Source organism: Globicephala melas, chromosome 13 (genome assembly GCF_963455315.2).
Source record: "Globicephala melas chromosome 13, mGloMel1.2, whole genome shotgun sequence".
In the NCBI taxonomy this organism is placed as follows: Eukaryota; Metazoa; Chordata; class Mammalia; order Artiodactyla; family Delphinidae; genus Globicephala; species Globicephala melas.
Window position 1 is genome coordinate 74,142,711 of NC_083326.1, and position 25,865 is coordinate 74,168,575.

General features: G+C 40.8%; 1 protein-coding gene across 5 annotated transcripts in view; it reads right to left on the reverse strand.

The window, feature by feature from the left end:
* Nucleotides 1-25,865, reverse strand: part of HECTD4 (HECT domain E3 ubiquitin protein ligase 4) — a 190,370-nt gene that overhangs the window by 32,995 nt on the left and 131,510 nt on the right. For all 5 annotated transcript variants that reach the window (XM_030860500.2, XM_030860498.2, XM_030860497.2 and 2 more), the window contains exons 47-55: nt 25,659-25,807; nt 25,296-25,375; nt 23,053-23,216; nt 20,390-20,627; nt 19,470-19,606; nt 18,855-18,981; nt 11,145-11,282; nt 9,433-9,569; nt 7,684-7,844 (exon numbers count right to left, since the gene is read on the reverse strand). In XM_030860500.2, coding sequence (XP_030716360.2) covers nt 7,684-7,844; nt 9,433-9,569; nt 11,145-11,282; nt 18,855-18,981; nt 19,470-19,606; nt 20,390-20,627; nt 23,053-23,216; nt 25,296-25,375; nt 25,659-25,807 — 1,331 coding nt within the window. The remainder of the gene's footprint in view (nt 1-7,683; nt 7,845-9,432; nt 9,570-11,144; nt 11,283-18,854; nt 18,982-19,469; nt 19,607-20,389; nt 20,628-23,052; nt 23,217-25,295; nt 25,376-25,658; nt 25,808-25,865) is intronic.

Consider the following 25,865-nt stretch of genomic DNA (forward strand, 5'->3'; position numbering starts at 1 on the left):
TCAACAAATATATGGAGTCTACAGTGTGAGCCAGGGCCCAGATTAAGCACTGGGAGCTCTAGCAAAGAATCAGACAAGGTATCTGTTTTTAGGAAGCTTATGTTCTAGAGGGAGGAGACACACAATAAACAAATTAAAAAAAAAAAAGCAAAAATATCAGGTTCTGGAAGGGAAGTATTGATAAAATACAGTGTTATGACAATGTGCTCCTGTGGGCTTACTTTACATGGTGAGGCAAGGCTTTTTTGGAAAGGTGACATATTCATTGTGATCTGAATGACAAGAATGAGACAGCCGATCCACCAGAGGGCAGACAGCAGAAGCAAGAAGAACTACAATCCTGCAGCCTGTGGAACAAAAACCACATTCACAGAAAGATAGACAAAATGAAAAGGCAGAGGGCTATGTACCAGATGAAGGAACAAGATAAAACCCCAGAAAAACAACTAAATGAAGTGGAGACAGGCAACCTTCAGAATAATGATAGTGAAGATGATCCAGGACCTTGGAAAAAGAAAGGAGGCAAAGATCGAGAAGATGCAAGAAATGTTTAACAAAGTCCTAGAAGAATGAAAGAACAAACAGAGATGAACAATACAATAACTGAAATGAAAACTACACTAGAAGGAATCAACAACAGAATAACTGAGGCAGAAGAACGGATAAGTGACCTGGAAGACAGAATGGTGGAATTCACTGCTGCAGAACAGAATAAAGAAAAAAGAATGAAAAGAAATGAAGACAGCCTAAGAGACCTCTGGGACAACATTAAACACAACAACATTCGCATTATAGGGGTCCCAGAAGGAGAAGAGAGAGAGAAAGGACCCAAGAAAATATTTGAAGAGATTATAGTCGAAAACTTCCCTAACAGGGGAAAGGAAATAGCCACCCAAGTCCAGGAAGTGCAGAGAGTCCCATACAGGATAAACCCAAGGAGAAACACGCTGAGACACATAGTAATCAAACTGGCAAAAATTAAAAACAAAGAAAAATTATTGAAAGCAGCAAGGGAAAAGCAATAAATAACATACAAGGGAACTCACATAAGGTTAACAGAGTTTCTCAGCAGAAACTCTAAAAGCCAGAAGGGAGTGGCATGATATACTTAAAGTGATGAAAGGGAAGAACCTACAACCAAGATTACTCTACCTGGCAAGGATATCATTCAGATTCGATGGAGAAATCAAAAGCTTTACAGAGCAAAAGCTAAGAGAATTCAGCACCACCAAACCAGCTCTACAACAAATGCTAAAGGAACTTCTCTAAGTGGGAAACACAAGAGAAGAAAAGGACCTACAAAAACAAACCCAAAACAATTAAGAAAATGGTAATAGGAACATACACATCGATATTACCTTAAATGTGAATGGATTAAATGCTCCAACCAAAAGACACAGGCTTGCTGAATGGATACAAAAACAAGACCCATATATATGCTGTCTACGAGAGACCCACTTCAGACCTAGGGACACATTCAGACTGAAAGTGAGGGGATGGAAAAAGATATTCCATGCAAATGGAAATCAAAAGAAAGCTGGAGTAGCAATACTCGTATCAGATAAAATAGACTTTAAAATAAAGAATGTTACAAGAGACAAAGAAGGACACTACATAATGATCAAGGGATCAATCCAAGAAGAAGATATAACAATTATAAATATATATGCACCCAACACAGGAGCATCTCAATACATAAGGCAACTGCTAACAGCTATAAAAGAGGAAATCGACAGTAACACAGTAATAGTGGGGGACTTTAACACCTCATTTACACAAACGGACAGATCATCCAAACAGAAAATTAATAAGGAAACACAAGCTTTAAATGACACAATAGACCAGATAGATCTAATTGATATTTATAGGACATTCCATCCAAAAACAGCAGATTACACATTCTTCTGAAGTGCTCACGGAACATTCTCCAGGATAGATCACATCTTGGGTCACAAATCAAGCCTCAGTGAATTTAAGAAAATTAAAATCATACCAAGCCTCTTTTCTGACCACAACGCTATGAGATTAGAAATCAATTACAGGGAAAAAAACATAAAAAACACAAACACATGGAGGCTAAAAAATACGTTACTAAATAACAAGAGATCACTGAAGAAATCAAAGAGAAGGGGCTTCCCTGGTGGCGCAGTGGTTGAGAGTCCACCTGCCGATGCAGGGGACACGGGTTTGTGCCCCAGTCCGGGAAGATCCCACATGCCGCGGAGCAGCTGGGCCCGTGAGTCATGGCCGCTGAGCCTGCGTGTCCGGAGCCTGTGCTCCGCAACGGGAGAGGCCACAACAGTGAGAGGTCCATGTACCGCAAAAAAAAAAAAAAAAAAAAAAAAAATCAAAGAGGAAATCAAAAAATACCTAGAGACAAATGACAATGAAAACACGACGATCCAAAAACTATGGGATGCAGCAAAAGCAGCTCTAAGAGGGAAGTTTATAGCTATACAAGCCTACCTCAAGAAACAAGAAAAATCTCAAATAAACAATCTAACCTTACAAAGGAACTAGAGAAAGAAGAACAAACAAAACCCAAAGTTAGCAGAAGGAAAGAAATCATAAAGATCAGAGCAGAAATAAATGAAATAGAAACAAAGAAAACAATAGCAAAGATCAATAAAACTAAAAGCTGGTTCTTTGAGAACATAAACAAAATTGATAAACCATTAGCCAGACTCATCAAGTAAAAAGAGGGAGAGGACTGAAATCAATAAAATTAGAAATGAAAAAGGAGAAGTTACAACAGACACTGGAGAAATACAAAGCATCCTAAGAGACTACTACAAGCAACTCTATGGCAATAAAATGGACAACCTGGAGGACATGGACAAATTCTTAGAAAGGTATAACCTTCCAAGACTGAACCAGGAAAAAATAGAAAATATAAACAAACCAATCACAAATAATGAAATTGAAACTGTGATTAAAAATCTTCCAACAAACAGAAGTCCAGGAACAGATGGCTTCACAGGTGAATTATATCAAACATTTAGAGAAGAGATAACACCCATCCTTCTCAAACTCTTCCAAAAAATTGCAGAGGAAGGAACACTCCCAAACTCATTCTATAAGGCCACCATCACCCTGATACCAAAACCAGACAAAGATAATACAAAAAATAAAAATTACAGACCAATATCACTGATGAATATAGATGCAAAAATCCTCAACAAAATACTAGCAAACAGAATGCAACAACACATTAAAAGGATCATGCACCATGATCAAGTGGGATTTATCCCAGGGATGCAAGGATTCTTCAATATATGCAAATTAATCAATGTGATACACCATATTAACAAACTGAAGGAGAAAAACCATATGATCATCTCAATAGATGCAGAAAAAGCTTTTGACAAAATTCAACACCCATTTATGACAAAAACTCTCCAGAAAGTGGGCATAGAGGGAACCTACCTCAACATAATAAAGGCCATATATGACAAACCCACAGCAAACATCATTCTCAATGGTGAAAAACTGAAACCATTTCCTCTAAGATCAGGAACGAGACAAGGATGTCCACTCTCGCCACTATTATTCAACATAGTTTTGGAAGTCCTAGCCACGGCAATCAGAGAAGAAAAAGAAATAAAAGGAATCCAAATTGGAAAAGAAGAAGTAAAACTGTCACTGTTTGCAGATGACATGATACTATACATAGAGAATCCTAAAGATGCCACCAGAAAACTACTAGAGCTAATCAATGAATCTGATAAAGTTGCAGGATATAAAATTAATGCACAGAAATCTCATGCATTCCTAAACACTAATGATGAAAAATCTGAAAGAGAAATTAAGGAAACAATTCCATTTACCATTGCAACAAAAAGAATAAAATACCTAGGAATAAACCTACCTAGGGAGACAAAAGACCTGTATGCAGAAAACTATAAGACACTGTTGAACGAAATTAAAGATGATACCAATGGATGGAGAGATATACCATGTTCTTGGACTGGAAGAATCAACACTGTGAAAATGACTATACTATCCAAAGCAATCTACAGATTCAATGCAATCCCTATCAAATTACCAATGGCATTTTTTACAGAACTAGAACACAAAATCTTAAAGTTTGTATGGAGACACAAAAGACCCTGAATAGCCAAAGCTATTGGCAAAGACACCTACAGTCTTGAGGGAAAAAAAAAGGAGCTGGAGGAATCAGACTCCCTGACTTCAGACTATACTACAAAGCTACAGTAATCAAGACAATATGGTACTGACACAAAAACAGAAATATAGATCAATGGAACAGGATAGAAAGCCCAGAGATAAACCCACACACCTATGGTCAACTAATCTATGACAAAGGAGGCAAGGATATACAATGGAGAAAAGACAGTCTCTTCCATAAGTGGTGCTGGGAAAACTGGACAGCTACATGTAAAAGAATGAAATTAGAACACTCCCTAACACCATAGACAAAAATAAACTCAAAATGGATTAGACACCTAAATGCAAGACCGGACACATAAAACTCTTAGAGGAAAACACAGGAAAAACACTCGTTGACATAAATCACAGCAAGATCTTTTTTGGCCCACTTCCTAGAGTAATGGAAATAAAAACAAAAATAAACAAATGGGATCTAATGAAACTTAAAAGCTTTTGCAAAGCAAAGGAAACCACAAACAAGATGAAAAGACAACCCTCAGAATGGGACAAAATATTTGCGAATGAAGCAACTGACAAAGGATTAATCTCCAAAATTTACAAGCAGCTCATGCAGCTCAATATTAAAAAAACAAACAACCCAATCAAAAAATGGGCAGAAGACCTAAATAGACATTTCTCCAAAGAGGACATACAGATGGCCAAGAAGCACATGAAAAGCTGCTCAACATTACTAATTATTAGAGAAATGCAAATCAAAACTACAATGAGGTATCACCTCACACCAGTTAGAATGGGCATCATCAGAAAATCTACAAACAACAAATGCTGGAGAGGGTGTGGAGAAAAGGGAACCCTCTTGCACTGTTGGTGGGAATGTAAATTGATACGGCCACTATGGAGAACAGTATGGAGGTTCCTTAAAAAACTAAAAATAGAATTACCATATGACCCAGCAATCCCACTACTGGGCATATACCCAGAGAAAACCATCATTCAAAAAGACACATGTACCCCAATGTTCACTGCCGCACTATTTACAATAGCCAGGTCATGGAAGCAACCTAAATACCCACCGACAGATGAATGGATAAAGCAGTTGTGGTACATATATACAATGGAATATTATTCAGCCATAAAAAGGAACGAAATTGGGTCATTTGTAGAGACGTGGATGAATCTAGAGACTGTCAAAAAGAGTGCAGTAAGTCAGAAAGAAAAAAACAAATATCGCATATTAATGCATATATGTGGAACCTAGAAAAATGGTACAGATGAACCAGTTTGCAGGGCAGAAATTGAGACAAAGATGTAGAGAACAAACGTATGGACACCAAGCGGGGAAAGCAGTAGGGGGGTGGTGGTGGTGGCGTGATGAATTGGGCGATTGGGATTGAGATGCATACACTGATGTGTATAAAATGTATGACTAATAAGAACCTACTATATAAAAAATAAATAAAATATAATTTAAAATGAAAAAGAATGAGACAGCCATGCAAAGTTCTGGGCAAAGCATTGCAGGCAGAGGGAACAGCATATACAGAGACACTGAGGAGGAAACAAGCTTGGTGTGTGAGAGAAACTGCGGAAGGAGAGTACACTGGGAGAAGCAGATAGACTCTGAGGCTCGGGGAGGGTTTGGCGAGCTAGGTTAAGGGTTTGAATTCTACTCCATGGGAAGTGGAATGCCATGGGAACGTTTGAATTAGAGGAGAGAGATGAATGATCTGATCTGTGTTTCTAAAAGATCACTCGGCTGCTGTGGAGAGAAGGGAGAGCTGAAGCCTAGACCAGTGTGGTGGAGGCGGAGATGGAGAGAAGCAGCCTGGGATGTACTTTGGAGGAAGAGTCAATGGGACCTGCCGATTGGTTACGTGAGGCAGTGAGGACAAAGGGTGACTTGGGCACCCCTCACAGACGTGGAAAGACCGGTGGAGAAGAAGGCCTGAATTCCACCTCACATGCGACATTTTAGGCACCTATTAGATTAGCCTTGTCCATGTAAGAGCTGACTTCGGTTAACTTGTTTTCAGCTCAGTTCTAAAAACCTGACAAAAGTAGTATTAGCCATATATATGTGTGTGTGTGCGTGTGTGTGTGTGTGTGTGCGTGTGCGCGCGCATGTATATATATTTTTTGGCCACACTGTGCGGCTTACGGGATCTCAATTCCCTGACCAGGGACTGAACCTGGGCCATGGCAGTGAAAGCCGGGAATCCTAACCACTAGGCCACCAGGGAACTCCCGAATATCAGCAATATTACCAGGCATGTTGCTTATGGCCAAAACCACCCCCAACTGGCAAGCTGCACTGGGAGGACTGAAAAAAGAGTGCTCTTGGTGGGAAGCTACAGTTTCGGGCTTTCCAGAAAATGGTGACTCTTACTAACTGGGCCTGCCTCTTGCAGAAATCCCTAGAAGCTATGCCTGTGGAGTTGTTACAAAAGATACCAGCTTCTATTTGGGACGTGGGGCTCTCAGCCATCACGTGAACACAGCGACGTTAAGTCTATCCCTCACACCTGTGTGGATGACTATGACTCCTGCTGAAATGTATGCACGACACTTCCCTGTGGCACGCCACGCTTCCCATCCTGGATCTTTATAGGTGAAGCTAGTGCCAAGTATCGCCTATTTGGGTCTTGTGAATTTGATTGTCAAGTTGAACTTACGACCACCCAAATGGGGCGGTGAAACATCTGAGTGGAGATGGCAAGGAGGCAGTTGGATACGTCCATCTGGTTTTCCAGGGAGAGGTCTAAGCTGGAGATACACTCAAGTTGCTTCAAAATTGATAATATAATGAGAAGTTACAATGCTATTGGATGAACAGTATGAAAAATAGTTTATGGGAAGTTTTATTAGAGAGCTCCATTTATCACTATATTTTCTTCTGAATTGTTGCAAGAATTTTTATGACTGAAAGAAGGAATTTGCAGGTGCATGTGAGGGAATTTTGCCAGATCTTTAGGATTTAACCCACAGACGGCAGGCACAGGTCTCCTCAGACCCCCGCAAAGCGCTGGGCACAGAGGAGCACTCAAGGAGTACCTTGTTAGTTTAACAGAAATGAGCTGGCTGCTCACACAGTGCCTGGACTCCTCTTAGTTGTGTCTTCTTGACTCGGTTTATACTTTAGAACTTTTCCACGTTCTTCAAATCTCCAGACACCCCTCAACACCCTCAGCTTACAGCAGAGTATCCATGGCACAGGCCAGGTGATACTGGATGCTACAACTGTTCTTCCTAACTCTTGCAATTCGCTGTTATCTTTACTAGCTGCCTCTGTCTCTCTCTTAGCTTTGAAAGAAAAGCCTTCTTTGTCAACAATGAATGGCACATGTGATAAAACAGAGTAAGTGGATTTCTGTGACCCACTAGAAAGAAGGGCTCAATTTTACCTGTGAATTTATTATTTATTTATTTATTAAAAATTTCTGGCCATGCCACGTGGCCTGTGGGATTTTAGTTCCCCAACCAGGGACTGAACCCAGGCCCTCGGCAGCGAGAACTCGGAGTCCTAACCACTGGACTGCCAGGGCATTCCCTTACCTGTGAATTTGAAGGTTGGTATTGTCCAGGGTGACCAGCCCATTGGTGGCAGTCCTTCGGTAGCCTGCTGGGGGCCTTTCCAACATATCAATAGGATACCAGTATCGGACCAGCACACCTTCGCTTCGGAGGTATGTTTCTACCTGCACCAATTCATTTACCTACAATAGAAAAAGGAAATGTCTATTTGGTTTTTTATTATTTTTTTAAATTCATTTCTTTTTATTTATTTGTTTTTTGAGCACTGACTTTTTTCCCCAAGTTTTAAAATACATATGTATACATATAAGACCAAACTTTTATAGCAGTAAATACTAGTTTCATGTCACTGATTGAGGCTAAAAGTTCAAAGATATCTGGATAGTGTATTTATTTTTTTCATACCAGCTGGAAAATTTTAATTGGTACAATAAATTAAAGAACTTCAATGTAATCATGAGTTAGAAATTTAAAGAGAAGAGTGGTATATTTCAAGTAACAGTTCAACATGCATTGTTGCCAGGTAAAATTTATGTTCATTGTTTTTATGTTAATAATTTTGTAAAAGCAGGGAATCTGTCTGATCGCTCTATTTTATTGCTAGGAAAATAAAAATGTAAGCTCATGAATACGCATTCTGGATTCAAATAGCAATGTAATCTTTATTTAGGGACTACTATTGAAACAAAGGGAATCAAACCACTTGAGACATAACAGAATTATTACTTTAACAAAATGTCTATTTTTCTAATTTTCCTTTCACACGTTTCCATTGCTGAAAAATACTGTCAGTTACATACTTTCTGATAACCAGAATCAGAGCTTGTCTCAGAAGGCAGTGGGAGATTAACAGTATTACTAATGGAATTTTCTACTTGAAAGTTCACCTTAGTAAATCACCAGCCAACAGCCTCTCTTAAAAATGTAATGATTTAAATTATACTCTGGTAAAATGGAGTCAGTTGAAGATGTAAAATTTTCAATTTCAAAGCATTAGTGATACCTAACATTATCTGTATCCGTAGACAGACAGATACCAAAGCTTATCTATGTGGTGATAGATACTTCTATATCTGAGACTCTTAGGCTTGATCTGTGTATTATTTCATCAGTTTTTCCTGCATGGGAAACAGAAATGCAAGCATGTGCATGTAACCTAAGGATTATGTAGTCACAGCCTTCAAGGCCTCCGTTTTCAAAAGAAAGCTTCGGCTTGGCCCTTACTCTCTTCTATTCTTTCCCCCCTGCCACCCCACCCCACCTTAAACCTTGCTGAGCCCCATGAGAGGGCTCTGCAAAGCTGAGAAGAAAACAACTGATCTAGTTTAATACACTCATTTTACAGACGGGGAAACTGAGGCTGCGAGAACCAGTGAGATGACATGATCAAAATCACAAAACTATTTCTTTGAGTCTGTATAACAATCATGACAATGACAGATCATCCATTCATCAAGGTCAACAGGAGAATTTTCCCTTGGAACTTGGTAGATATAAGGTAGGGGCAGCCTGAACATGGTTGATGGAAAAAAAAGGCAGCAGCAACATGGTCTGAAGGCGCTGACAGCACTGAGAGTTAAGAGCTTACGTTCTACAATCAGCGCTGATCTAGGCCCAAGAGAAAATCTCAGGCAAGTCATCTGGCATGACAGCACTCAGCCTGTTTCTTTATCCCTAATTTGAAGAATAATCTATCTGTATAATCACTTTTTAAGGTATTTGCAGTCTGGGCATGAAAGTCTCAGTGTATATAAAAGGCTGTTCACTCACTGAATCAACATCTAAGACAACTCCATGAAGCCCAAAGGTTTTCAGCATCCCTCGGATGGCAAATTTTGGCAGGGCAGTTCCAACAGTACTGCTGGCTACGTTATTGCTGTCTGGAGAGCGGGTTACTACTGTGAGACCTGAGGAGGGTAGAGGGAAAAGTTTTTTCAGCAGCAAGTACCATTATTATTTTGGGACCCTATATTTTAGGGTCTAAAATAACTCTACGGCATTTACCAATACCCTCAGTTTAGCCATAACCCAAAAGGAACACGGCTCAGTCCGGAAGATAATAAAACAAAGTGTTGTAAGAACTCGGGCAATTCAACAATAAAAAGACAAGCCAATTAAAAAATGGGCAGAAAATGTGAATAAACATTTTTCTAAAGAGAAAAGATATGCATGAAAAGATGTTCAACGTCATTAGTTATTAGAGAAATGCAAGTCAAAGGCACAATGAGATACCACTTCACATCCATTAGGATGGCTATAATCAAAAAACAGGCAATAGTTAAGTGTTGGCCAGGATGTAGAGAAATTGGAACCCTCATATGTGCTGATGGGAATGTAAAATGGGGCAATCACTTTGGAAAACCATCTGGCAGTTCCTCAAAAAGTTAGACATAAAAGTTACCATATGACCCAGCAATTTCACTCCCACATATATACCCAGGAGGAATGAAAACATGTCCACACAAAAACCTGTACACAAATGTTCACAGCAGCATGATTCATAATAGCCAAAAGGTAGAAGGAACCCAAGTGTCCATCAACTGACGAATGGATAAACAAAATGGGGTACTATCCATACAATGGAATATTATTTTTGCCATAAAAAGGAAGTAACAACATGAGCTACAACAGGGATGAATCTTGAAAAATTATGCCATGTGAAGGAGGCCAGACACAAAAGGCTGCACGCTGCATGAGTCCATTTTTACGAAACGTCCAGACTAAGCAAATCTATAGAGGCAGAAAGTAGACCAATGGTTGCCAGGGGCTAGTAGGAAGGAGGAATGGGGAGTGGGGAGGGTACAGAATTCCTTTTGGGGGATGAAAATGTTCTGGAATTAGAGGCAATGGTTTGGTGGTTGCACAACTTTGTGAATATACGAAAACCACTGAAATGTATACTTTAAAAGGGTGAATTTTATGGTATGTGAATTCTCTCTCTAAAAAGAGGAATTAAAAAAGAAAAGTAAATATATATGCCTGCCCCTGCCCATGATGTTTGTGAAGGTCTAATAATGAGTTGTTTTATTTCCTTTTTGTGCTTTTCTGTATTTTCATTTCCTCAAGATATGCAATAGATTTTTAATCAAAAGAATAAATACATTGTATAAAATTCCAAAAAGCACAGTACAACCACATATTCATGGTTTATTAGCTGGGCAGCCAGGACTAAGCCCGAGAGGCCTATCTGCAATCCTCCACCCACGCCCCACTTCTCTCTCAAGTGCCCTATCTCACCCTGCTCGTGTGAGTGGTTCTGGGAATGTGGAAGAGGCCCCCAGAGGCCAGACAGCTTCTACTTGTGCCCCACCAGGAAGCCTAGGGCCGCACATGGGAGAGCCTGGAAGAGCTCACATCACCCAGAGTAAGGAGAGTCACCCTAGAAGAGCCAGCAGCTGACTGGCTCAAACTCATGCTTGGGAAAACGCAACTTCTCGTTTCAGAGGAAGTTTAATAGCTGAAGGAAGGGGGGGAAGCAAAACCTTTTCGAACTTTATCAATTGTGAACTTGTTTGCTTCGTCCTTAATGTCTTCAATGGTGGGAAGATAAAGGTCTCTTGGGATGCCACCATTCTCCTCGTAGAGGAATTCAACCGTCTGCCGGGCGATATCCACCATGCCTAAAAAATATAACAGAACTGGTAACTCTCCGAAGAGCACACAATCTTCAGTCCAGTCATGACACTGACCCACACTTAAAATGAAGAGATAAGGGGAATTTGTGGGAGTATGTAGCCTTTTGGGAATGGTAATTATGCAGTGTCAGTCAAGTTTAAAATACTCAATGCCCTACTTCTAGGCATCTCTCAAATCTATCCCACAGAAATACAAGCACAAGTGTGTAAAGGTATAAGAACAGTCCCTGCAGCATTGCTGGGAAATATAACAGCAACAAAAAAAGGAAATAATGAAAGTATTCATCGACAGAGAACGGTTAAAAACGATGGTACGTTATTATGTAGTCATTTCATTTCAGTTAAGTCAAGAGAACAAACTATGGGACAAATGGAGAGAAAGAAGAAAGTGAGGGTAGTGTTTTTTTCTTAGTTTATGTATTTTTGTACTGTGTTTGATTATTGTTACAATGAACACATGTTGCTTATTTAACAGAGACAGAGAGCTTCATCAACTTCTTCTATCCAGTACTGAAATTTGCTCTGTCCTTCCTACTCAGAGGGAGAAGACATCATTATATTCAATAGCAACAGCCACAATTAATTAATAAACCAAGTAAATAAATGTCCAAGGCCCTGAAGAAAACAGCACTGTGGGGAGGACAGAGGGGTGGCTGCCACTGCTGCCCCACACACACCGCTTGAGAAGCCGTGGGTAAAAAACACCCGTTGACAGCATTTGCCTTTAAACAAGGCTTATCTCTATCACACTCATCTACCACTCCTTTCTTTGCTGACCTTGCTGTAATGAAAAGGCATAGCAATTCTCTGAGCACAGTTAAGAAGGGGGCTGCCCTTAGAGGAGGATGTGTAGAGAAAGAAGTGTCAGAGAGAATAACAAGAAATGTGGCCTGACGGCAAAATATGGTTCATGCATACGAAGCAACACTACTTCATAATAGATAGGAGGGGCTTCCCTGGTGGCGCAGTGGTTGAGAGTCTGCCTGCCGATGCAGTGGACACGGGTTCGTTCCCCGGTCTGGGAAGATCCCACATGCCGCGGAGCGGCTGGGCCCGTGAGCCATGGCCGCTGAGCCTGCATGTCCGGAGCCTGTGCTCCGCAGCGGGAGAGGCCACAGCAGTGAGAGGCCTGCGTACCGCAAAAAAAAAAAAAAAAAAAAAAAGCCACAACATAATAGATAGGAACAGGAAGTTCCCTGGCTGCCCAAGGGTTAGGACTCAGCGCTTTCACTGCTGGGGCCTCGGTTTGATCCCTGGTTAGGGCACTAAGATCCCATAAGCTGCGCAGTTCGGCCAAGTAATAATAACAATAATAGACAGGAACAGAATATTGGTACATAATACAGCATTAGTGAAATATATGTTAAGTAAAAGGAGACAGACACAAAAGACTACATATCATAGGACAATTTATATGAATTATCCAGAAAAAGCACTGGGACTGGGAGTAAGGGCAGGTATTGACATCAGACTGACACTGGAGAAGCTTGCCGGGCTGATGAAAATGCTCAGAAACTGTACTGTGATGATGCATGACTTGTTAATTTACTATAACTCATTGAACTCCACATTTAAAATGAGTGAATTTTATAGGATACAAATTGTATCTAAATAAAGTTGTAAAAAATAATCAGCAAAAGGTAGAGGGTATGAGGTGCAGTAAAATGAATTTGGCAATACGGTGAAAATTGCCTGAAGTCGGGTGATGGGTAATGCAGATTCATTATATAATTTCTTCTACTTTTGTGTATATTTTAAATAGAAAATATAAACAGACCAATCACAAGCACTGAAATTGAAACTGTGATTAAAAATCTTCCAACAGGGCTTCCCTGGTGGCGCAGTGGTTGAGAGTCTGCCTGCTGATGCAGGGGACACGGGTTCGTGCCCCGGTCCAGGAAGATCCCACATGCTGCAGAGCGGCTAGGCCCGTGAGCCATGGCCACTGAGCCTGCACATCTGGAGCCTGTGCTCTGCAACGGGAGAGGCCACAACAGTGAGAGGTCTGCATACTGCAAAAAAAAAAAAAAAAAAAAATCTTCCAACAAACAAAAGCCCAGGACCAGATGGCTTCACAGGCGAATTCTATCAAACATTTAGAGAAGAGCTAATACCTATCCTTCTCAAACTCTTCCAAAATATAGTAGAGGGAGGAACACTCCCAAACTCATTCTACGGGGCCACCATCACCCTGATACCAAAACCAGACAAAGGTGTCACAAAGAAAGAAAACTCCAGGACAATATCACTGACGAACATAGATGCAAAAATCCTCAACAAAATACTAGCAAACAGAATCCAACAGTACACTAAAAGAATCATACACCATGATCAAGTGGGGTTTATCCCAGGAATGCAAAGATTCTTCAATATACGCAAACCAATCAATGTGATAAACCATATTAACAAATTGAAGAAGAAAAACCATATGATCATCTCAATAGATGCAGAAAAAGCTTTCGACAAAATTCAACACCCATTTATGATAAAAACCCACCAGAAAGTAGGCATAGAGGGAACTTACCTCAACATAATAAAGGCCATATATGACAAACGCATAGCCAACATTGTTCTCAATGGTGAAAAACTGAAACCATTTCCTTTAAGATCAGGAAAAAGACAAGGTTGTCCACTCTCACCACTATTATTCAACATAGTTTTGAAAGTTTTAGCCACAGCAATCAGAGAAGAAAAGGAAATAAAAGGAATCCAAATTGGAAAAGAAGTAAAGGTGTCACTGTTTGCAGATGACATGATACTATACGTAGAGAATCCTAAAGATGCCACCAGAAAACTACTAGAACTAATCAATGAATTTGGTAAAGTTGCAGGATACAAAATTAATGCACAGAAATCCCATGCATTCCTATACACTAATGATGAAAAATCTGAAAGAGAAATTAAGGAAACACTCACATTTACCATTGCAACAAAAAGAATAAAATACCTAGGAATAAACCTACCTAAGGAGACAGAAGACCTGTATGCAGAAAACTATAAGACACTGATGAAAGAAATTAAAGATGATACAAACAGATGGAGAGATATACCATATTCGTGGATTGGAAGAATCAAGATTGTGAAAATGACTATACTACCTAAAGCAATCTACAGATTCAATGCAATCCCTATCAAACTACCAATGGCATTTTTCACATAACTAGAACAAAAAATTTCACAATTTGTATGGAAACACAAAAGACTCCGAACAGCCAAAGCAGTCTTGAGAAAGAAAAACGGAGCTGGAGGAATCAGACTCCCTGACTTCAGACTATACTACAAAGCTACAGTAATCAAGACAGTATGGTACAGGCACAAAAACAGAAATATAGATCAATGGAACAGGATAGAAAGCCCAGAGATAAACCCACACACATATGGTCACCTTATTTTTGAAAAAGGAGGCAAGAATATACAATGGAGAAAAGACAGCCTCTTCAATAAGTGGTGCTGACAAAATTGGACAGCTACACGTAAAAGAATGAAATTAGAACACTCCCTAACACTGTATACAACGATAAACTCAAAATGGATTAAAGACATTAATGTAAGGCCAGACACCATCAAACTCTTAGAGGAAAACATAGGCAAAACACTCTATGACATAAATCCCAGCAAGATCCTTTTTGACACACCTCCTAGAGAAATGGAAATAAAAACAAGAATAAACAAATGGGACCTAATGAAACTTCAAAGCTTTTGCACAGCAAAGGAAACCATAAACAAGACTAAAAGACAACCCTCAGAATGGGAGAAAATATTTGCAAATGAAGCAACTGACAAAGGATTAATCTCCAAAATTTACAAGCAGCTCATGCAGCTCCATACCAAAAAAATCAAACAACCCAATCCAAAAATGGGCAGAAGACCTAAATAGACATTTCTCCAAAGAAGATATATAGATTGCCAACAAACACATGAAAGGATGCTCAACATCACTAATCATTAGAGAAATGCAAATCAAAACTACAATGAGGTTATCACCTTACACCAGTCAGAATGGCCATCATCAAAAAATCTATAAACAATAAATGCTGGAGAGGGTGTGGAGAAAAGGGAACCCTCTTGTGCTGTTGGTGGGAATGTAAATTGATACAGCCACTATGGAGGACAGTATGTAGGTTCCTTAAAAAAGTAAAAATAGAACTACCATACGACCCAGTAATCCCACTACTGGGCATATACCCTGAGAAAACCATAATTCAAAAAGAGTCATGTACCACAATTGTTCATTGCAGCTCTATTTACAATAGCCAGGACATGGAAGCAACCTAAGTGTCCACTGACAGATGAATGGATAAAGAAAATGTGGCACATATATACAATGGAATATTACTCAGCCATAAAAAGAAACGAAATTGAGTTATTTGTAGTGAGCTGGATGGACCTAGAGTCCGTCATACAGAGTGAAGTAAATCAGAAAGAGAAAAACATATACCATATGCTAACACATATATATATGGAATCTAAAAAAAAAAGGTTCTGAAGAAGCTAGAGGCAGGACAGAAATAAAGACGCAGACGTAGAGAATGGACTTGAGGACACAGGGATGGGGAAAGGTAAGCTGGGACGAAGTGAAAGAGTGTCATGGACATATATATACTACCAAATGTAAAATAGATAGCTAGTGGGAAGCAGTCCCATAGCACAGGGAGATCAGCTCGGTGCTTTGTGACCACCTAGAGGGGTGGGATAGGGAGGGTGGGAGGGAGATGCAAGAGGGAGGAGATATGGGGATATATGTAAAGCTGATTCACTTTGTTATACAGCAGAAACTAACACACCATTGTAAAGCAGTTATACTCCAATAAAGATGTTAAAAAATTCTTTTAATAAAAATATTGAGCATTCAAAAAAATTTCAAATAATAAAAAGTTTTCAAAAGATTGAAAAAAAAAAGAACTGTGGCCTGATATCAGAAGATTATGGAAAAATAGTCTTTTATAACATTTTCCAGAGGAATTGGGATAAGAGAAAAAAATACTCTGCTGTCTACTAAGCAGGAATCTGGGACTATGGGGAGAATGTGAAATTAAAGCATGCACAGCACCGAGATGGTTTCATTGCCCTTCTTGGGGTCCTGACAACAGGAGGCTGACCCACCCTCACAGAGGTCGTCCTTTGAGCACTAGAGCCATCTCCCTGTTCTTGTTTCAGCCTTTGCCCGGTTATATTGAAGGAGACTGTGTTTGAAAGGTAAATATTTTATGTTTAAATTAACATAGTTCAGATGATCTGCCATGGCCACATGGATGGGTCCCGAGAAGACGCCTTGGCAACTGTGTCAGAGGCCAGAGGTATTTCTGGGTGACTCAGGAGGCCAGGAGTCATCGGTTTGGCTCTGGTCTGGCAGCCACCTTTGGATAATCAAATTTCCTGCTGTGCTGTTCACATTTTCCCTCCTGCAAACTGGGAGCAGAGAAGGAGAAGGCACACTTGGCCACAGACATTCAGGATGGCTCTGGGACCAAATGGTAAAAGAAAGAGACATCCTGAGTTAAGCAGAACTTATGTGAAAATAAAGGCACAGTAACCCATGATCATATACAAGAGCTTTCCACCCTTATACTGTAAAGACTCTTTCTCCCTTTCCTACCCTCCCGGAGCAGCAAGAAGCACCAGTCTCCCTCAACAGCTAGCGCCTCATGTTTCTAAACACAGCACCGCTTTTGCTGAATTAGCCCCAGGTCTCGGCTTCAATACTATGTTGGGAGAGGGGCCAAGCTAGACTGGGCACCCCAGTTATACCCACGGCGGTCTCCTGATCAACCACACAGCCCTTCCCACAATGTAGTGCGTCATTTCATTACCTATTTCCCACTAGGATGTGAGCTCTGGGAGAAGGAAGCATCTGTGTCTTGCTCGCAGGATAGTCCTTAATCCCTAGCAAATGGCTTGACCCTGGGAGGCATGTGTTGCATGTGTGAATAAGTAAATGGATGAACCGCTGACTGAATAAATACAACTGAAACAAAGCCTCCTAACTCTGAAAGCCACTGACCTGCTCTGGTGCTTCAAGGCATCACACTGATTAAGGAAAGTTATCTGAAAACAAGGTGAGGTCTATTCTGCAGTCTGAAAGAGCATTTTCTTTCAGATGTTGAGAGTGAACGGAGACGAACGAATTTTCTATCTGTAGGATCTACTACAGCAGATCACTTTGTTCCTTTGTTTAAAACCTCCCAAAGGCTCCCCATTTTACACAGAATAAAATCCAAAGTCCTTGCTGAGGCTGCCACTTCTCCCTGCTTCCTCTCATCTCTTTCCTGCTGCTCCCCCCTCACCCTCTCCTCTTCAGAGACACTGGCTTGGCCTCGCTGCCATTCCCTCAACCACACAACTTGACTCCTACCCGAGGATTTTCCTAATGTTGCTCCCGCTGCCTGAAACCCTTAGGACAGAAGAAAAAAGAATATTAATTATCTGTCCTGGTTTGGGTCGGCAGCTAAAAGAGGGCTCTGATAAGAGCAGAAAGTAATTACACCATGTCATAGGATGTGTGGCTATTCCCACAGGTTAAGTATAAACACGATCATTCCACTGTCATAGGTCTTAGCTTTGGGGACAGGAAGCATAAAAGAAAAAAAAAAAACATATATATACACATGCACACACACACAGACACACACACACACACAGATTAGTCCTGACACCAATCTGAGAAAAAGGAATTACTCAGCTATCGCTGGAATCAGGGATTCGGTATATCAGTTGGTCAAGAAATAAAGGTCTTTTGGTGGTTCTTCTCCTTACTTGTTCCTAGTCTCAGTCAGGACAAAAGTTAAGAGGAGAAAGAGCAAATACTATTTCCTTACACCACCTCTGACTGCCACAATGATGAAAGAAAACACAACTGATGCTCCACTGGAAGGGCAGCTGTGCCTCTTGGGAAAAGGCATCTCTGCATCTCCCAAAGCAGGTGTTTCACAGATGAGGAGAAGCCTGAAAACAGAAACCAGCTATCTACACTTAAGACTCCCTAACAATCCACTGTCTGCAGTCAAACTTTGCACTATTCTATGTGCCCAGTGGGAGAAAAATCTCACCATCATCGTTGTTACTGTGACATTTAGAACTACATTAACGGAATGCTGACCATATGCCAGACGCTGTTCTTAAAAGATTTATCTGTATTAACTTGTTAATTTTTCATATACATATGAGGTGGTTACCATTATTGATTCCATTTGAAAGGTCAGGGAAGTCTAGAAAGGTTAAGTAACTCTCCCAAGGTCACCAAGCTGGTAAACAGCACAGGTGTGACTTCAGAGCCCAAGCTATTAACCATCAGGCCATCCAGCTTCCTAGTATAACCATGCCAGCTTCATTCTAGCAGCCCATCAACCCAAAATACTGAGTCAAACTGACAAGCAAAGAAAAGCCTAGCAAAGAAAGCAAAAGACCATAGAGTTCAGTAAAGGCCCAGGTAGAAGACATTGTTAAGTCTGGCCCAACTTCAGATGAGCCCCTCTTTTCTGATTTACGTCCTGAGTTTCATCTAAACACATCTCTTCAAGTCATGAAGTGAGTTCCCTAGGAAAACAAAAAGCACCAGACCTAGTTGTAAAGCACCCTTTATCTGGTCCAGGCCCGATTTCCGCTCTGCTTCATTGCGGAAGCGTCTTCGGATAGTAGGAAAAACCTTGGTCTCCCATGCTTTCACCAGCAGAGCGTAGTGGTCCTCCTGGAAGGAGAAGGCAAACGTGAACAGGGAAGGAACGCCTTGTACAAGAATCAGTCCTTCCCTGACTTACAGCTCTCACCCTGAGGTCTTCACCCCCCTCAAATGCCAGTGACAGAAACACACCGTGCAGACCACCAAACTAACTACACCCTCAGAAGCCAGGGGAGGCAACAGATGGCCTAGGGCAAGCTCTTCCTTTCCCTCTAAAGCCATATAAACACTTCACATGATCCACAACTTTACTGCTGAATTACTATCAAAGTACTTTATTTCTCTAACATCCGGATCGCTACTGGGCAATAGAACCAAACAGATATGGCTACTGATATGTGGTTTAGAAAAATGAATACCCCAGAGCCACTGTTCCAACACAATGACATAACCGAAAGCGTAACAACTCTAGCCTTGCACGCTCAGATCAAAATATTCCTCGTGGCTTGTCCTGGTCACCAGGGAGCTAAGCAAACGCTCTTAAGTGGGGCTCTTACCTGTGGGATGTCATCGTCATCATCGTCATCACTTTCGTCATCTGCAATGGGGGGCGGATGGGGGTCTGGGCCAGAGGTGATGAAATTCTCATAGCTGAGCTCTACTTTATAATGACAGGAAGTGTCACTATCATATTCTGTAACAAAGCACAATGACAGTGAATTCTAGGCAAGAGCACATGAACTTCTTACCCTTGGACAGACCAGATTCTCCTAATTTGTGTGATAGAAAGACTCTTAGTTCTTGGAGAAATTTTAAAGCTCAGTATCAAGGAATAACTAATCATCTATCATTTTCTATTTGGGAATCTTAAAATAGTTTTTATGGGCATAATTCATTCAACTCAGAGAAGACTTTGGAAGGTTCTTCAACATGATAAAGAATTAGACAGACTCTTAAAATGATTTTCAAACCAGTATCTCAAAGGCCAAATATGGCTGCAGACATCTCATTTCGGGAAGCTCACTTTTATTCAATCTTATTATAAAATTTTTCAAATTATCAGGAATGTTTTTTAATGCACACCTATACACCCATCACCTAGATTCCACAATTAACATTTTATTATTCTTTGATGGCTTCAGTTTTTAAAAAGTTTAAAAAATGATTAACATTTAAAATTAGGAGATTTTATGTAAAATTCTGGGGCTCTTAGCTGTCTTATAAAAGTAGACAATCTTTCAGACTTGCATTTCCATGTGGCAATATTCTGCTGGCCCTGAGTCGCGGGCAGGCTTCCTGTATGTGGGGGACGCGCTTTCTAGCCTGCCATGCTTCCTCCTGCTCCCCATTTTGTTTCACCGGGCCTGTTACCCCATTACCAGTGGGCACTGGGGTATGTCCAAGTTAAATGGATTTATGGAGTTAACAGCATTCGCATTCCCAGGAAGCAGTGGGGCCTTGGGAGGAGGTGGCTTACGCTGCTGAGCAGTGGCCACGGCAGCAATCCGGCACGGTGGCCCGTGAGTGCCCGGGTCTGACGCAATACTGGTGCCAGCATCATTGTCACTGTCAGATGCCATGGCAAAGGGCAGGGCCTCGAAGTTAGCGCTGATCTCCTCTGCCAGGTCGGTGCACAGGTCGGCAGCGTTGCGGTGGGCCTGCCCTTCAGCATAGGCAAATGGGCGGGAGCCAAAGTTAGCTCGCGTCTTGGTGTTCTGGAAAGGAGACCAAAGAAAAGACTTGAAAGGACTTAGGTTTATTTATGCATTCATTTCTAACCTCTCGAGGTGAACTTCATGGCAGAGTCTGTGAACCAGGCAGAGGGGCTGGTGCACCTGTGGACGCAGGCGCTTCGAGCTCTGCACGGCCCCCACTGCCCCTCGCCTGGCACTCATGCTCTTTGCTGCTCAAACGCAGTGACCTTTCTTGTTTCCAGCAGTGTTCCTTTCTACCTGATGCCACTGCTCATGCTGTTCCCTTCACCTGGAACTTTCTTTCCTCCAATTTTGTCCATTTAAACTGGTTAATATTCCAGACCTGGCTCAAACATCACTTCTTCAGGGTAATGGGGATGTGATCAGATTTGCTTGGTACTTGCTTCCATAAAGTCTACAATTTTCAATCATATTGTGATGATTAATTTTAAGTGTCAGCTTGACTGGCCACGGGGTGCTAGATTAAACATTATTATTGCTGGGTGTGTCTGTGAGATTAGCATTTGAATCGGTGGACACAGTAGATGGCCCTCCCCAGTGTAAGTGGGTACCATCCAATCCGTTGAGGGTCTGAATAAAACAATAGGCAGAGGAAGGAGGAATTAAACCCTTTTTCCCTGCACCACTGCTTGAGCTAGGATATCTCATCCCATCTTCTCTTGCCCTCCTAGGACGCAGACTGAATCACACCACCAGCTCTCCTGGGTCCCTGGCCTACAGACAGCAGGTCATGAGACTTCTCAGTCTCCATACTAACAGGAGTCAATTCCTCAAAATAAATCTCCCCTCCCACCTCTGTCTACACACACACACACACACTCTCTCTCTCTCTCTCTCTCTGTATATATATATATATATATATATATATATATATATATATATATATATAGCTCCTATTGTGGGGTGTTTTTTTGTTTTGTTTTGTTTTTTGCCACACCACGTGGCATGTGGGATCTTAGTTCCCCCGACCAGGAATGGAACCCGTGCTCCCTGCAGTGGAAGCATGGAGTCTTCACCACTGGACTGCCAGGGAAGTCCCTCTGTCCTATTGGTTCTGTTTCTCTGGAGAACCTTGACTGATACACACAGTGTTTATTAGTTTGTGATTATATACATACACATATATATTTATGCAAATGTTTGACTAATGTCTGACTCCTCCAACTGGTTTTAACTTCATGAAGACAAAGACCATATCTGTTTTGCTCATTGTTATTATATGTCCAGAGCTTAGCACACTACTTAATATATAGTAGGTACTCAATAAATATTTGCTGAATGAATGAATAGAACAGGCTGCCTTAAATTATTGACATCTTTAATTCACTGCACAAAGTGAGAAAAGATGCTACTATCAGAGGCATGGTACAGGGCCAGATTCTACAAGATCTTCTAAGTCATTATAAAGACTTGGGCTTTTACAACATAGACATGGGAAGCCACTGACTTGTTGAGAGTAGAGGAGTGACATACATGATCTAACCAACATTTTTAAGGAATCACTGTGGCTGCTGTGTTGAAAAGATGTGTAAAAGGGCAAGAACTAAGGGGCTGGTAGGGAAGGGAGATAGAAGAATATTGTAACGTGCTACCCAGAAGATAAGGGTGGCTGGGCCATGACTTAAGTGGTCAGATTCCAGATACATTTTCAAGGTAGGGTCAACAAGGTTTGCTGACAGACTGGATGTGGAGCAGGAGGAAAAGAGAAGTCAAGAAGGATGCCAAGGTTTTTGGCCTTAGAACTGTAAGGATGGAGGTGCCACTTCCCAAGACAAGGAAGGCTAGGGAAGAAGCAGGTTAGGGTATGGGGCAGAGTTAGGCTCAGTCTTAGACATGTTAACTTTGACATGCCAATGGAACATCTATTTCTAAATGTTGCCTAGACTGCTGAATATCTGTGTCTGGAATTTAGGGAGAGATCTGGGCTGGAGATAAGGACTTGGGAGCTACCGCCGTGTAGTGAGTAGTAATGTTTCACAGAACATTAACTGTTAATAGATGCTCCTTTAAAAACAAAAGAGTTCCATGATTAAGTATATGTGCAGGGATGCTGGGTTAAATAAAGTTGAAGTTTTGAATCTTTACCGAAGGATTCCTCTGAGCTTCTGACATACTAAAGTGACCCGAGATGGTCACGTTCAAAACTTACTTAATGACAGACTCATTTTACTGCCATTGGAAAGAACACTAGTGTCCCTTGCATTGTAGTTTTGGAAAGACTGCCAAAAGGAAGTCAAAGCAGTTAAGCACTCAGGTTCAATGCAAAGGAAGGACCCACTTCTTCAGGTTTGTTTGTGGTTCCTTCTGTTATCAGGCACCACATGTTACGTCAACAAGGCCACGTTTGGTGTCTTTAATTTTTCCATTCTTGATGGAATAAATTACTGAGGAGAATTTTGTTTCCTTTCCCAAAAAGATAACCTGCCTTTTTCTGAATGTGAACCACAGGCCACATCCCACCCGAGACATCTTCAAGATACGGTGAGAGGCGCTGCCCGCAGTATGTGAAGTACACTCGGCCTTTGGCTGGCTGCCCTGGAGGAGGAGGCGTTCCCTCGGTTCTCTCCCAGCCAATTCCTGCCACGTCACCTAGGGCAGAGAACAGGACGGAAACACTTTTTTTTTTCCTTTTATTGACTATTAACTAAACTTTCAATTTGCAACTGGCATGAGACTACATATCATTGACTATCTTGGCTTTTATTTATTCATGCCATCAGCTACAGGTGAAAAAGATATGGAGTACCTTGTATTTATATAGAGAGAGAGTAACACAATAGAAATAAACAATTTCTGTTTAGAAGAACAAAAATACCTAGTGTCTGAGGTTAAGTTACTTACCACAATTACACATTAAATTTAGCTTTTATTTTCCAGGCAGCCAAGACAAAAAGGGAAAACACTGGGTATGATTTTTTTTGGGGGGGGTATGATTTTTTAATAGAGGAATACAAGTTTTTCTCTTTTGACGTGTACCAGATTACTTATGCATAAAGGTAAAAAGGTATTATTTTCTCAGTAAGTTTGCAGAAGACTTAGAAAGGATCTAAAAAAATATAATTTTAAACTCAACCTACAATGTAAGCTAAACATACAGCACTAAATCACATTCTGTCCCCTTACTCACATGTATTTAAGGCATTTTTGCAGGAAGCGAAGATCATATAAGCCAAGCTGTTTTCTGATGAAGTGACTAGATATTGTGGTAGAACTTAAAGAACCAAGGGGACCATATCCACCACATCAGCACTATTAGAGGCTGTCTCAGGCAAGCTGGTAGCACACGTAGCTTTAAAATTAACCTGTTGTAAACTCTCCAATAAGCGCATGAAGTTCTGTGATTCTGTTTTTGATCAGAGTCTCATATGATTTTGAAACCACTAGGCTGGGCTTCCCAATGGCTGGGGACTTGTCACTGTTCACTATGGCACCCGAAGGGCCCAGAAGAGGGCCCAGCATGTAGGAGATGCTCAAAGAGTATCTGCTGGTCAACAGACACTGAAAGTGTTGGTACAGAGATTGGGATCCTGTTGTAATAAGTGGGTTCCTAATTCCTATTCCCACACAGACACATTTCTCTGAGAAAGGGGTAGTATGTTTGCTTGAGGTCTGGTCCAAAATATTCTCAAAAACTAAAGTATGATCAAACAAAATAACAATCAACTATAACAAACGAATAGAACGCCCACTATGGATCCCCTGCTGTCTCTACTACCCCTCGCTTTGTGCTTAAAGCACTTAAGTACTCAGCTGAGATTACAGAGTTCTCTCCATAAAGTAAGAGAGAAACAACTTGCCAGGAAGTAATTTCCAAGGCATAACTTGACCATAGCTGAAAATACCATGCTCACTGGAAAAGTGCAATTTAATAAACAGCTCTCTCAAGGATAAGCAAAATTACCCCCCAGACTGCTACAAGAAGTTATCTATTGGGTTCAGTGACTTAGTAACCCCTACGCAAGCATCCAAGATCATCTATTATACTTAATAATTTCAGTTTTATCAGAGATGATGCTAAGATGTACTGTCTGAAAATAAGTAGCCAACATGTTTGGCTGCTTCTAATGTCAAGAGGACAGTGTCTATATTTTGCTACTTCTGGAGCAGGTAGGACTGATCCCAATTCATCTACTATTACCAGATGAAGTTAGTTATATGGAGGCTTAAAAAGAAGAGGGGAAAGATTTTCTTTTTATTGAATTGACTACGTGACTGAAACATCTGGGCAGAAGATGTGACGAAGCTGGACCAGATGTTTAGGCTACCAAGAGCAAAGTCTACAGCATGTATCTTTACCTATTGATAATGAATTTCTTGAGTGCCTCAAGGCAACTGGTAGAGGGTTTTTTTTCAAGCTATTCATCAATGAAAAGCTGATAAAAGACCAAATTTTGGAGAAAAGCAAAATCTCAGATTCTTCTGATGATGGAGGAACGAAAGTCAATGTGACTCCTAAGTTACCAGATGGAGGCTTTAATGATAACAGTGCCTCATAAAATGAGAGGTTTTGTGTAAACTAGGGGACAACAATGACAAGTATTTCATTTTCACTGGAAGACAGTGTCTGTTTTCAGTTGCCAAGTTTCATTAATTTTAACCTATTTTGACCCAGACCTGGGAACAACAGAAATACACAGGGTTAAAAAAAAAAACTCCCACCGCACTCACCAGGAGAGAGAGTCACGTCTAAGCGAACGCTCTTCCACTGTAATAAACTGGAGCCGTTGTAGTGCACGGCTCGGCCATTGCTGTGAAAAAAACAAAGAGAAGTCAAAGACAAGGCTAATCAGTCAACACAGAGGAAGGTAAGTAGTGAACAGTAGCATGAGAGTAATCAGAAGAGAAATCCTAAGAGCTATTCTCATTCACTAAATATGAGTATATTTCCAGCTAATATTTTCTACATTTTTTAGAGTAGAGATTAAAATGATATTACTTTAGTTTTAAAACACCCACATGAAAAAAAAAAACCCACCCACATCCACTACTTTTTTTTTTTTTTTTTTAATAATAGTGTTAGTAGCCACTTACTTATGGAAAAGACAAGTGCCCACTGGATTAGTCCAAGCCCCATCTCTTTTCTCTGCTTCTGTAGCAAAGCCAAAGGAAACTATTGGTCCAGTGTCATCATCACTATCTCCATAGGAAACAATTTCAATTTCCCAGTAGAAAGATGGGGCCTGAAGAAACACAAGAAGTGCGCAGACAATCAGAGGGCTCACTGTGGGCCCTTGAACT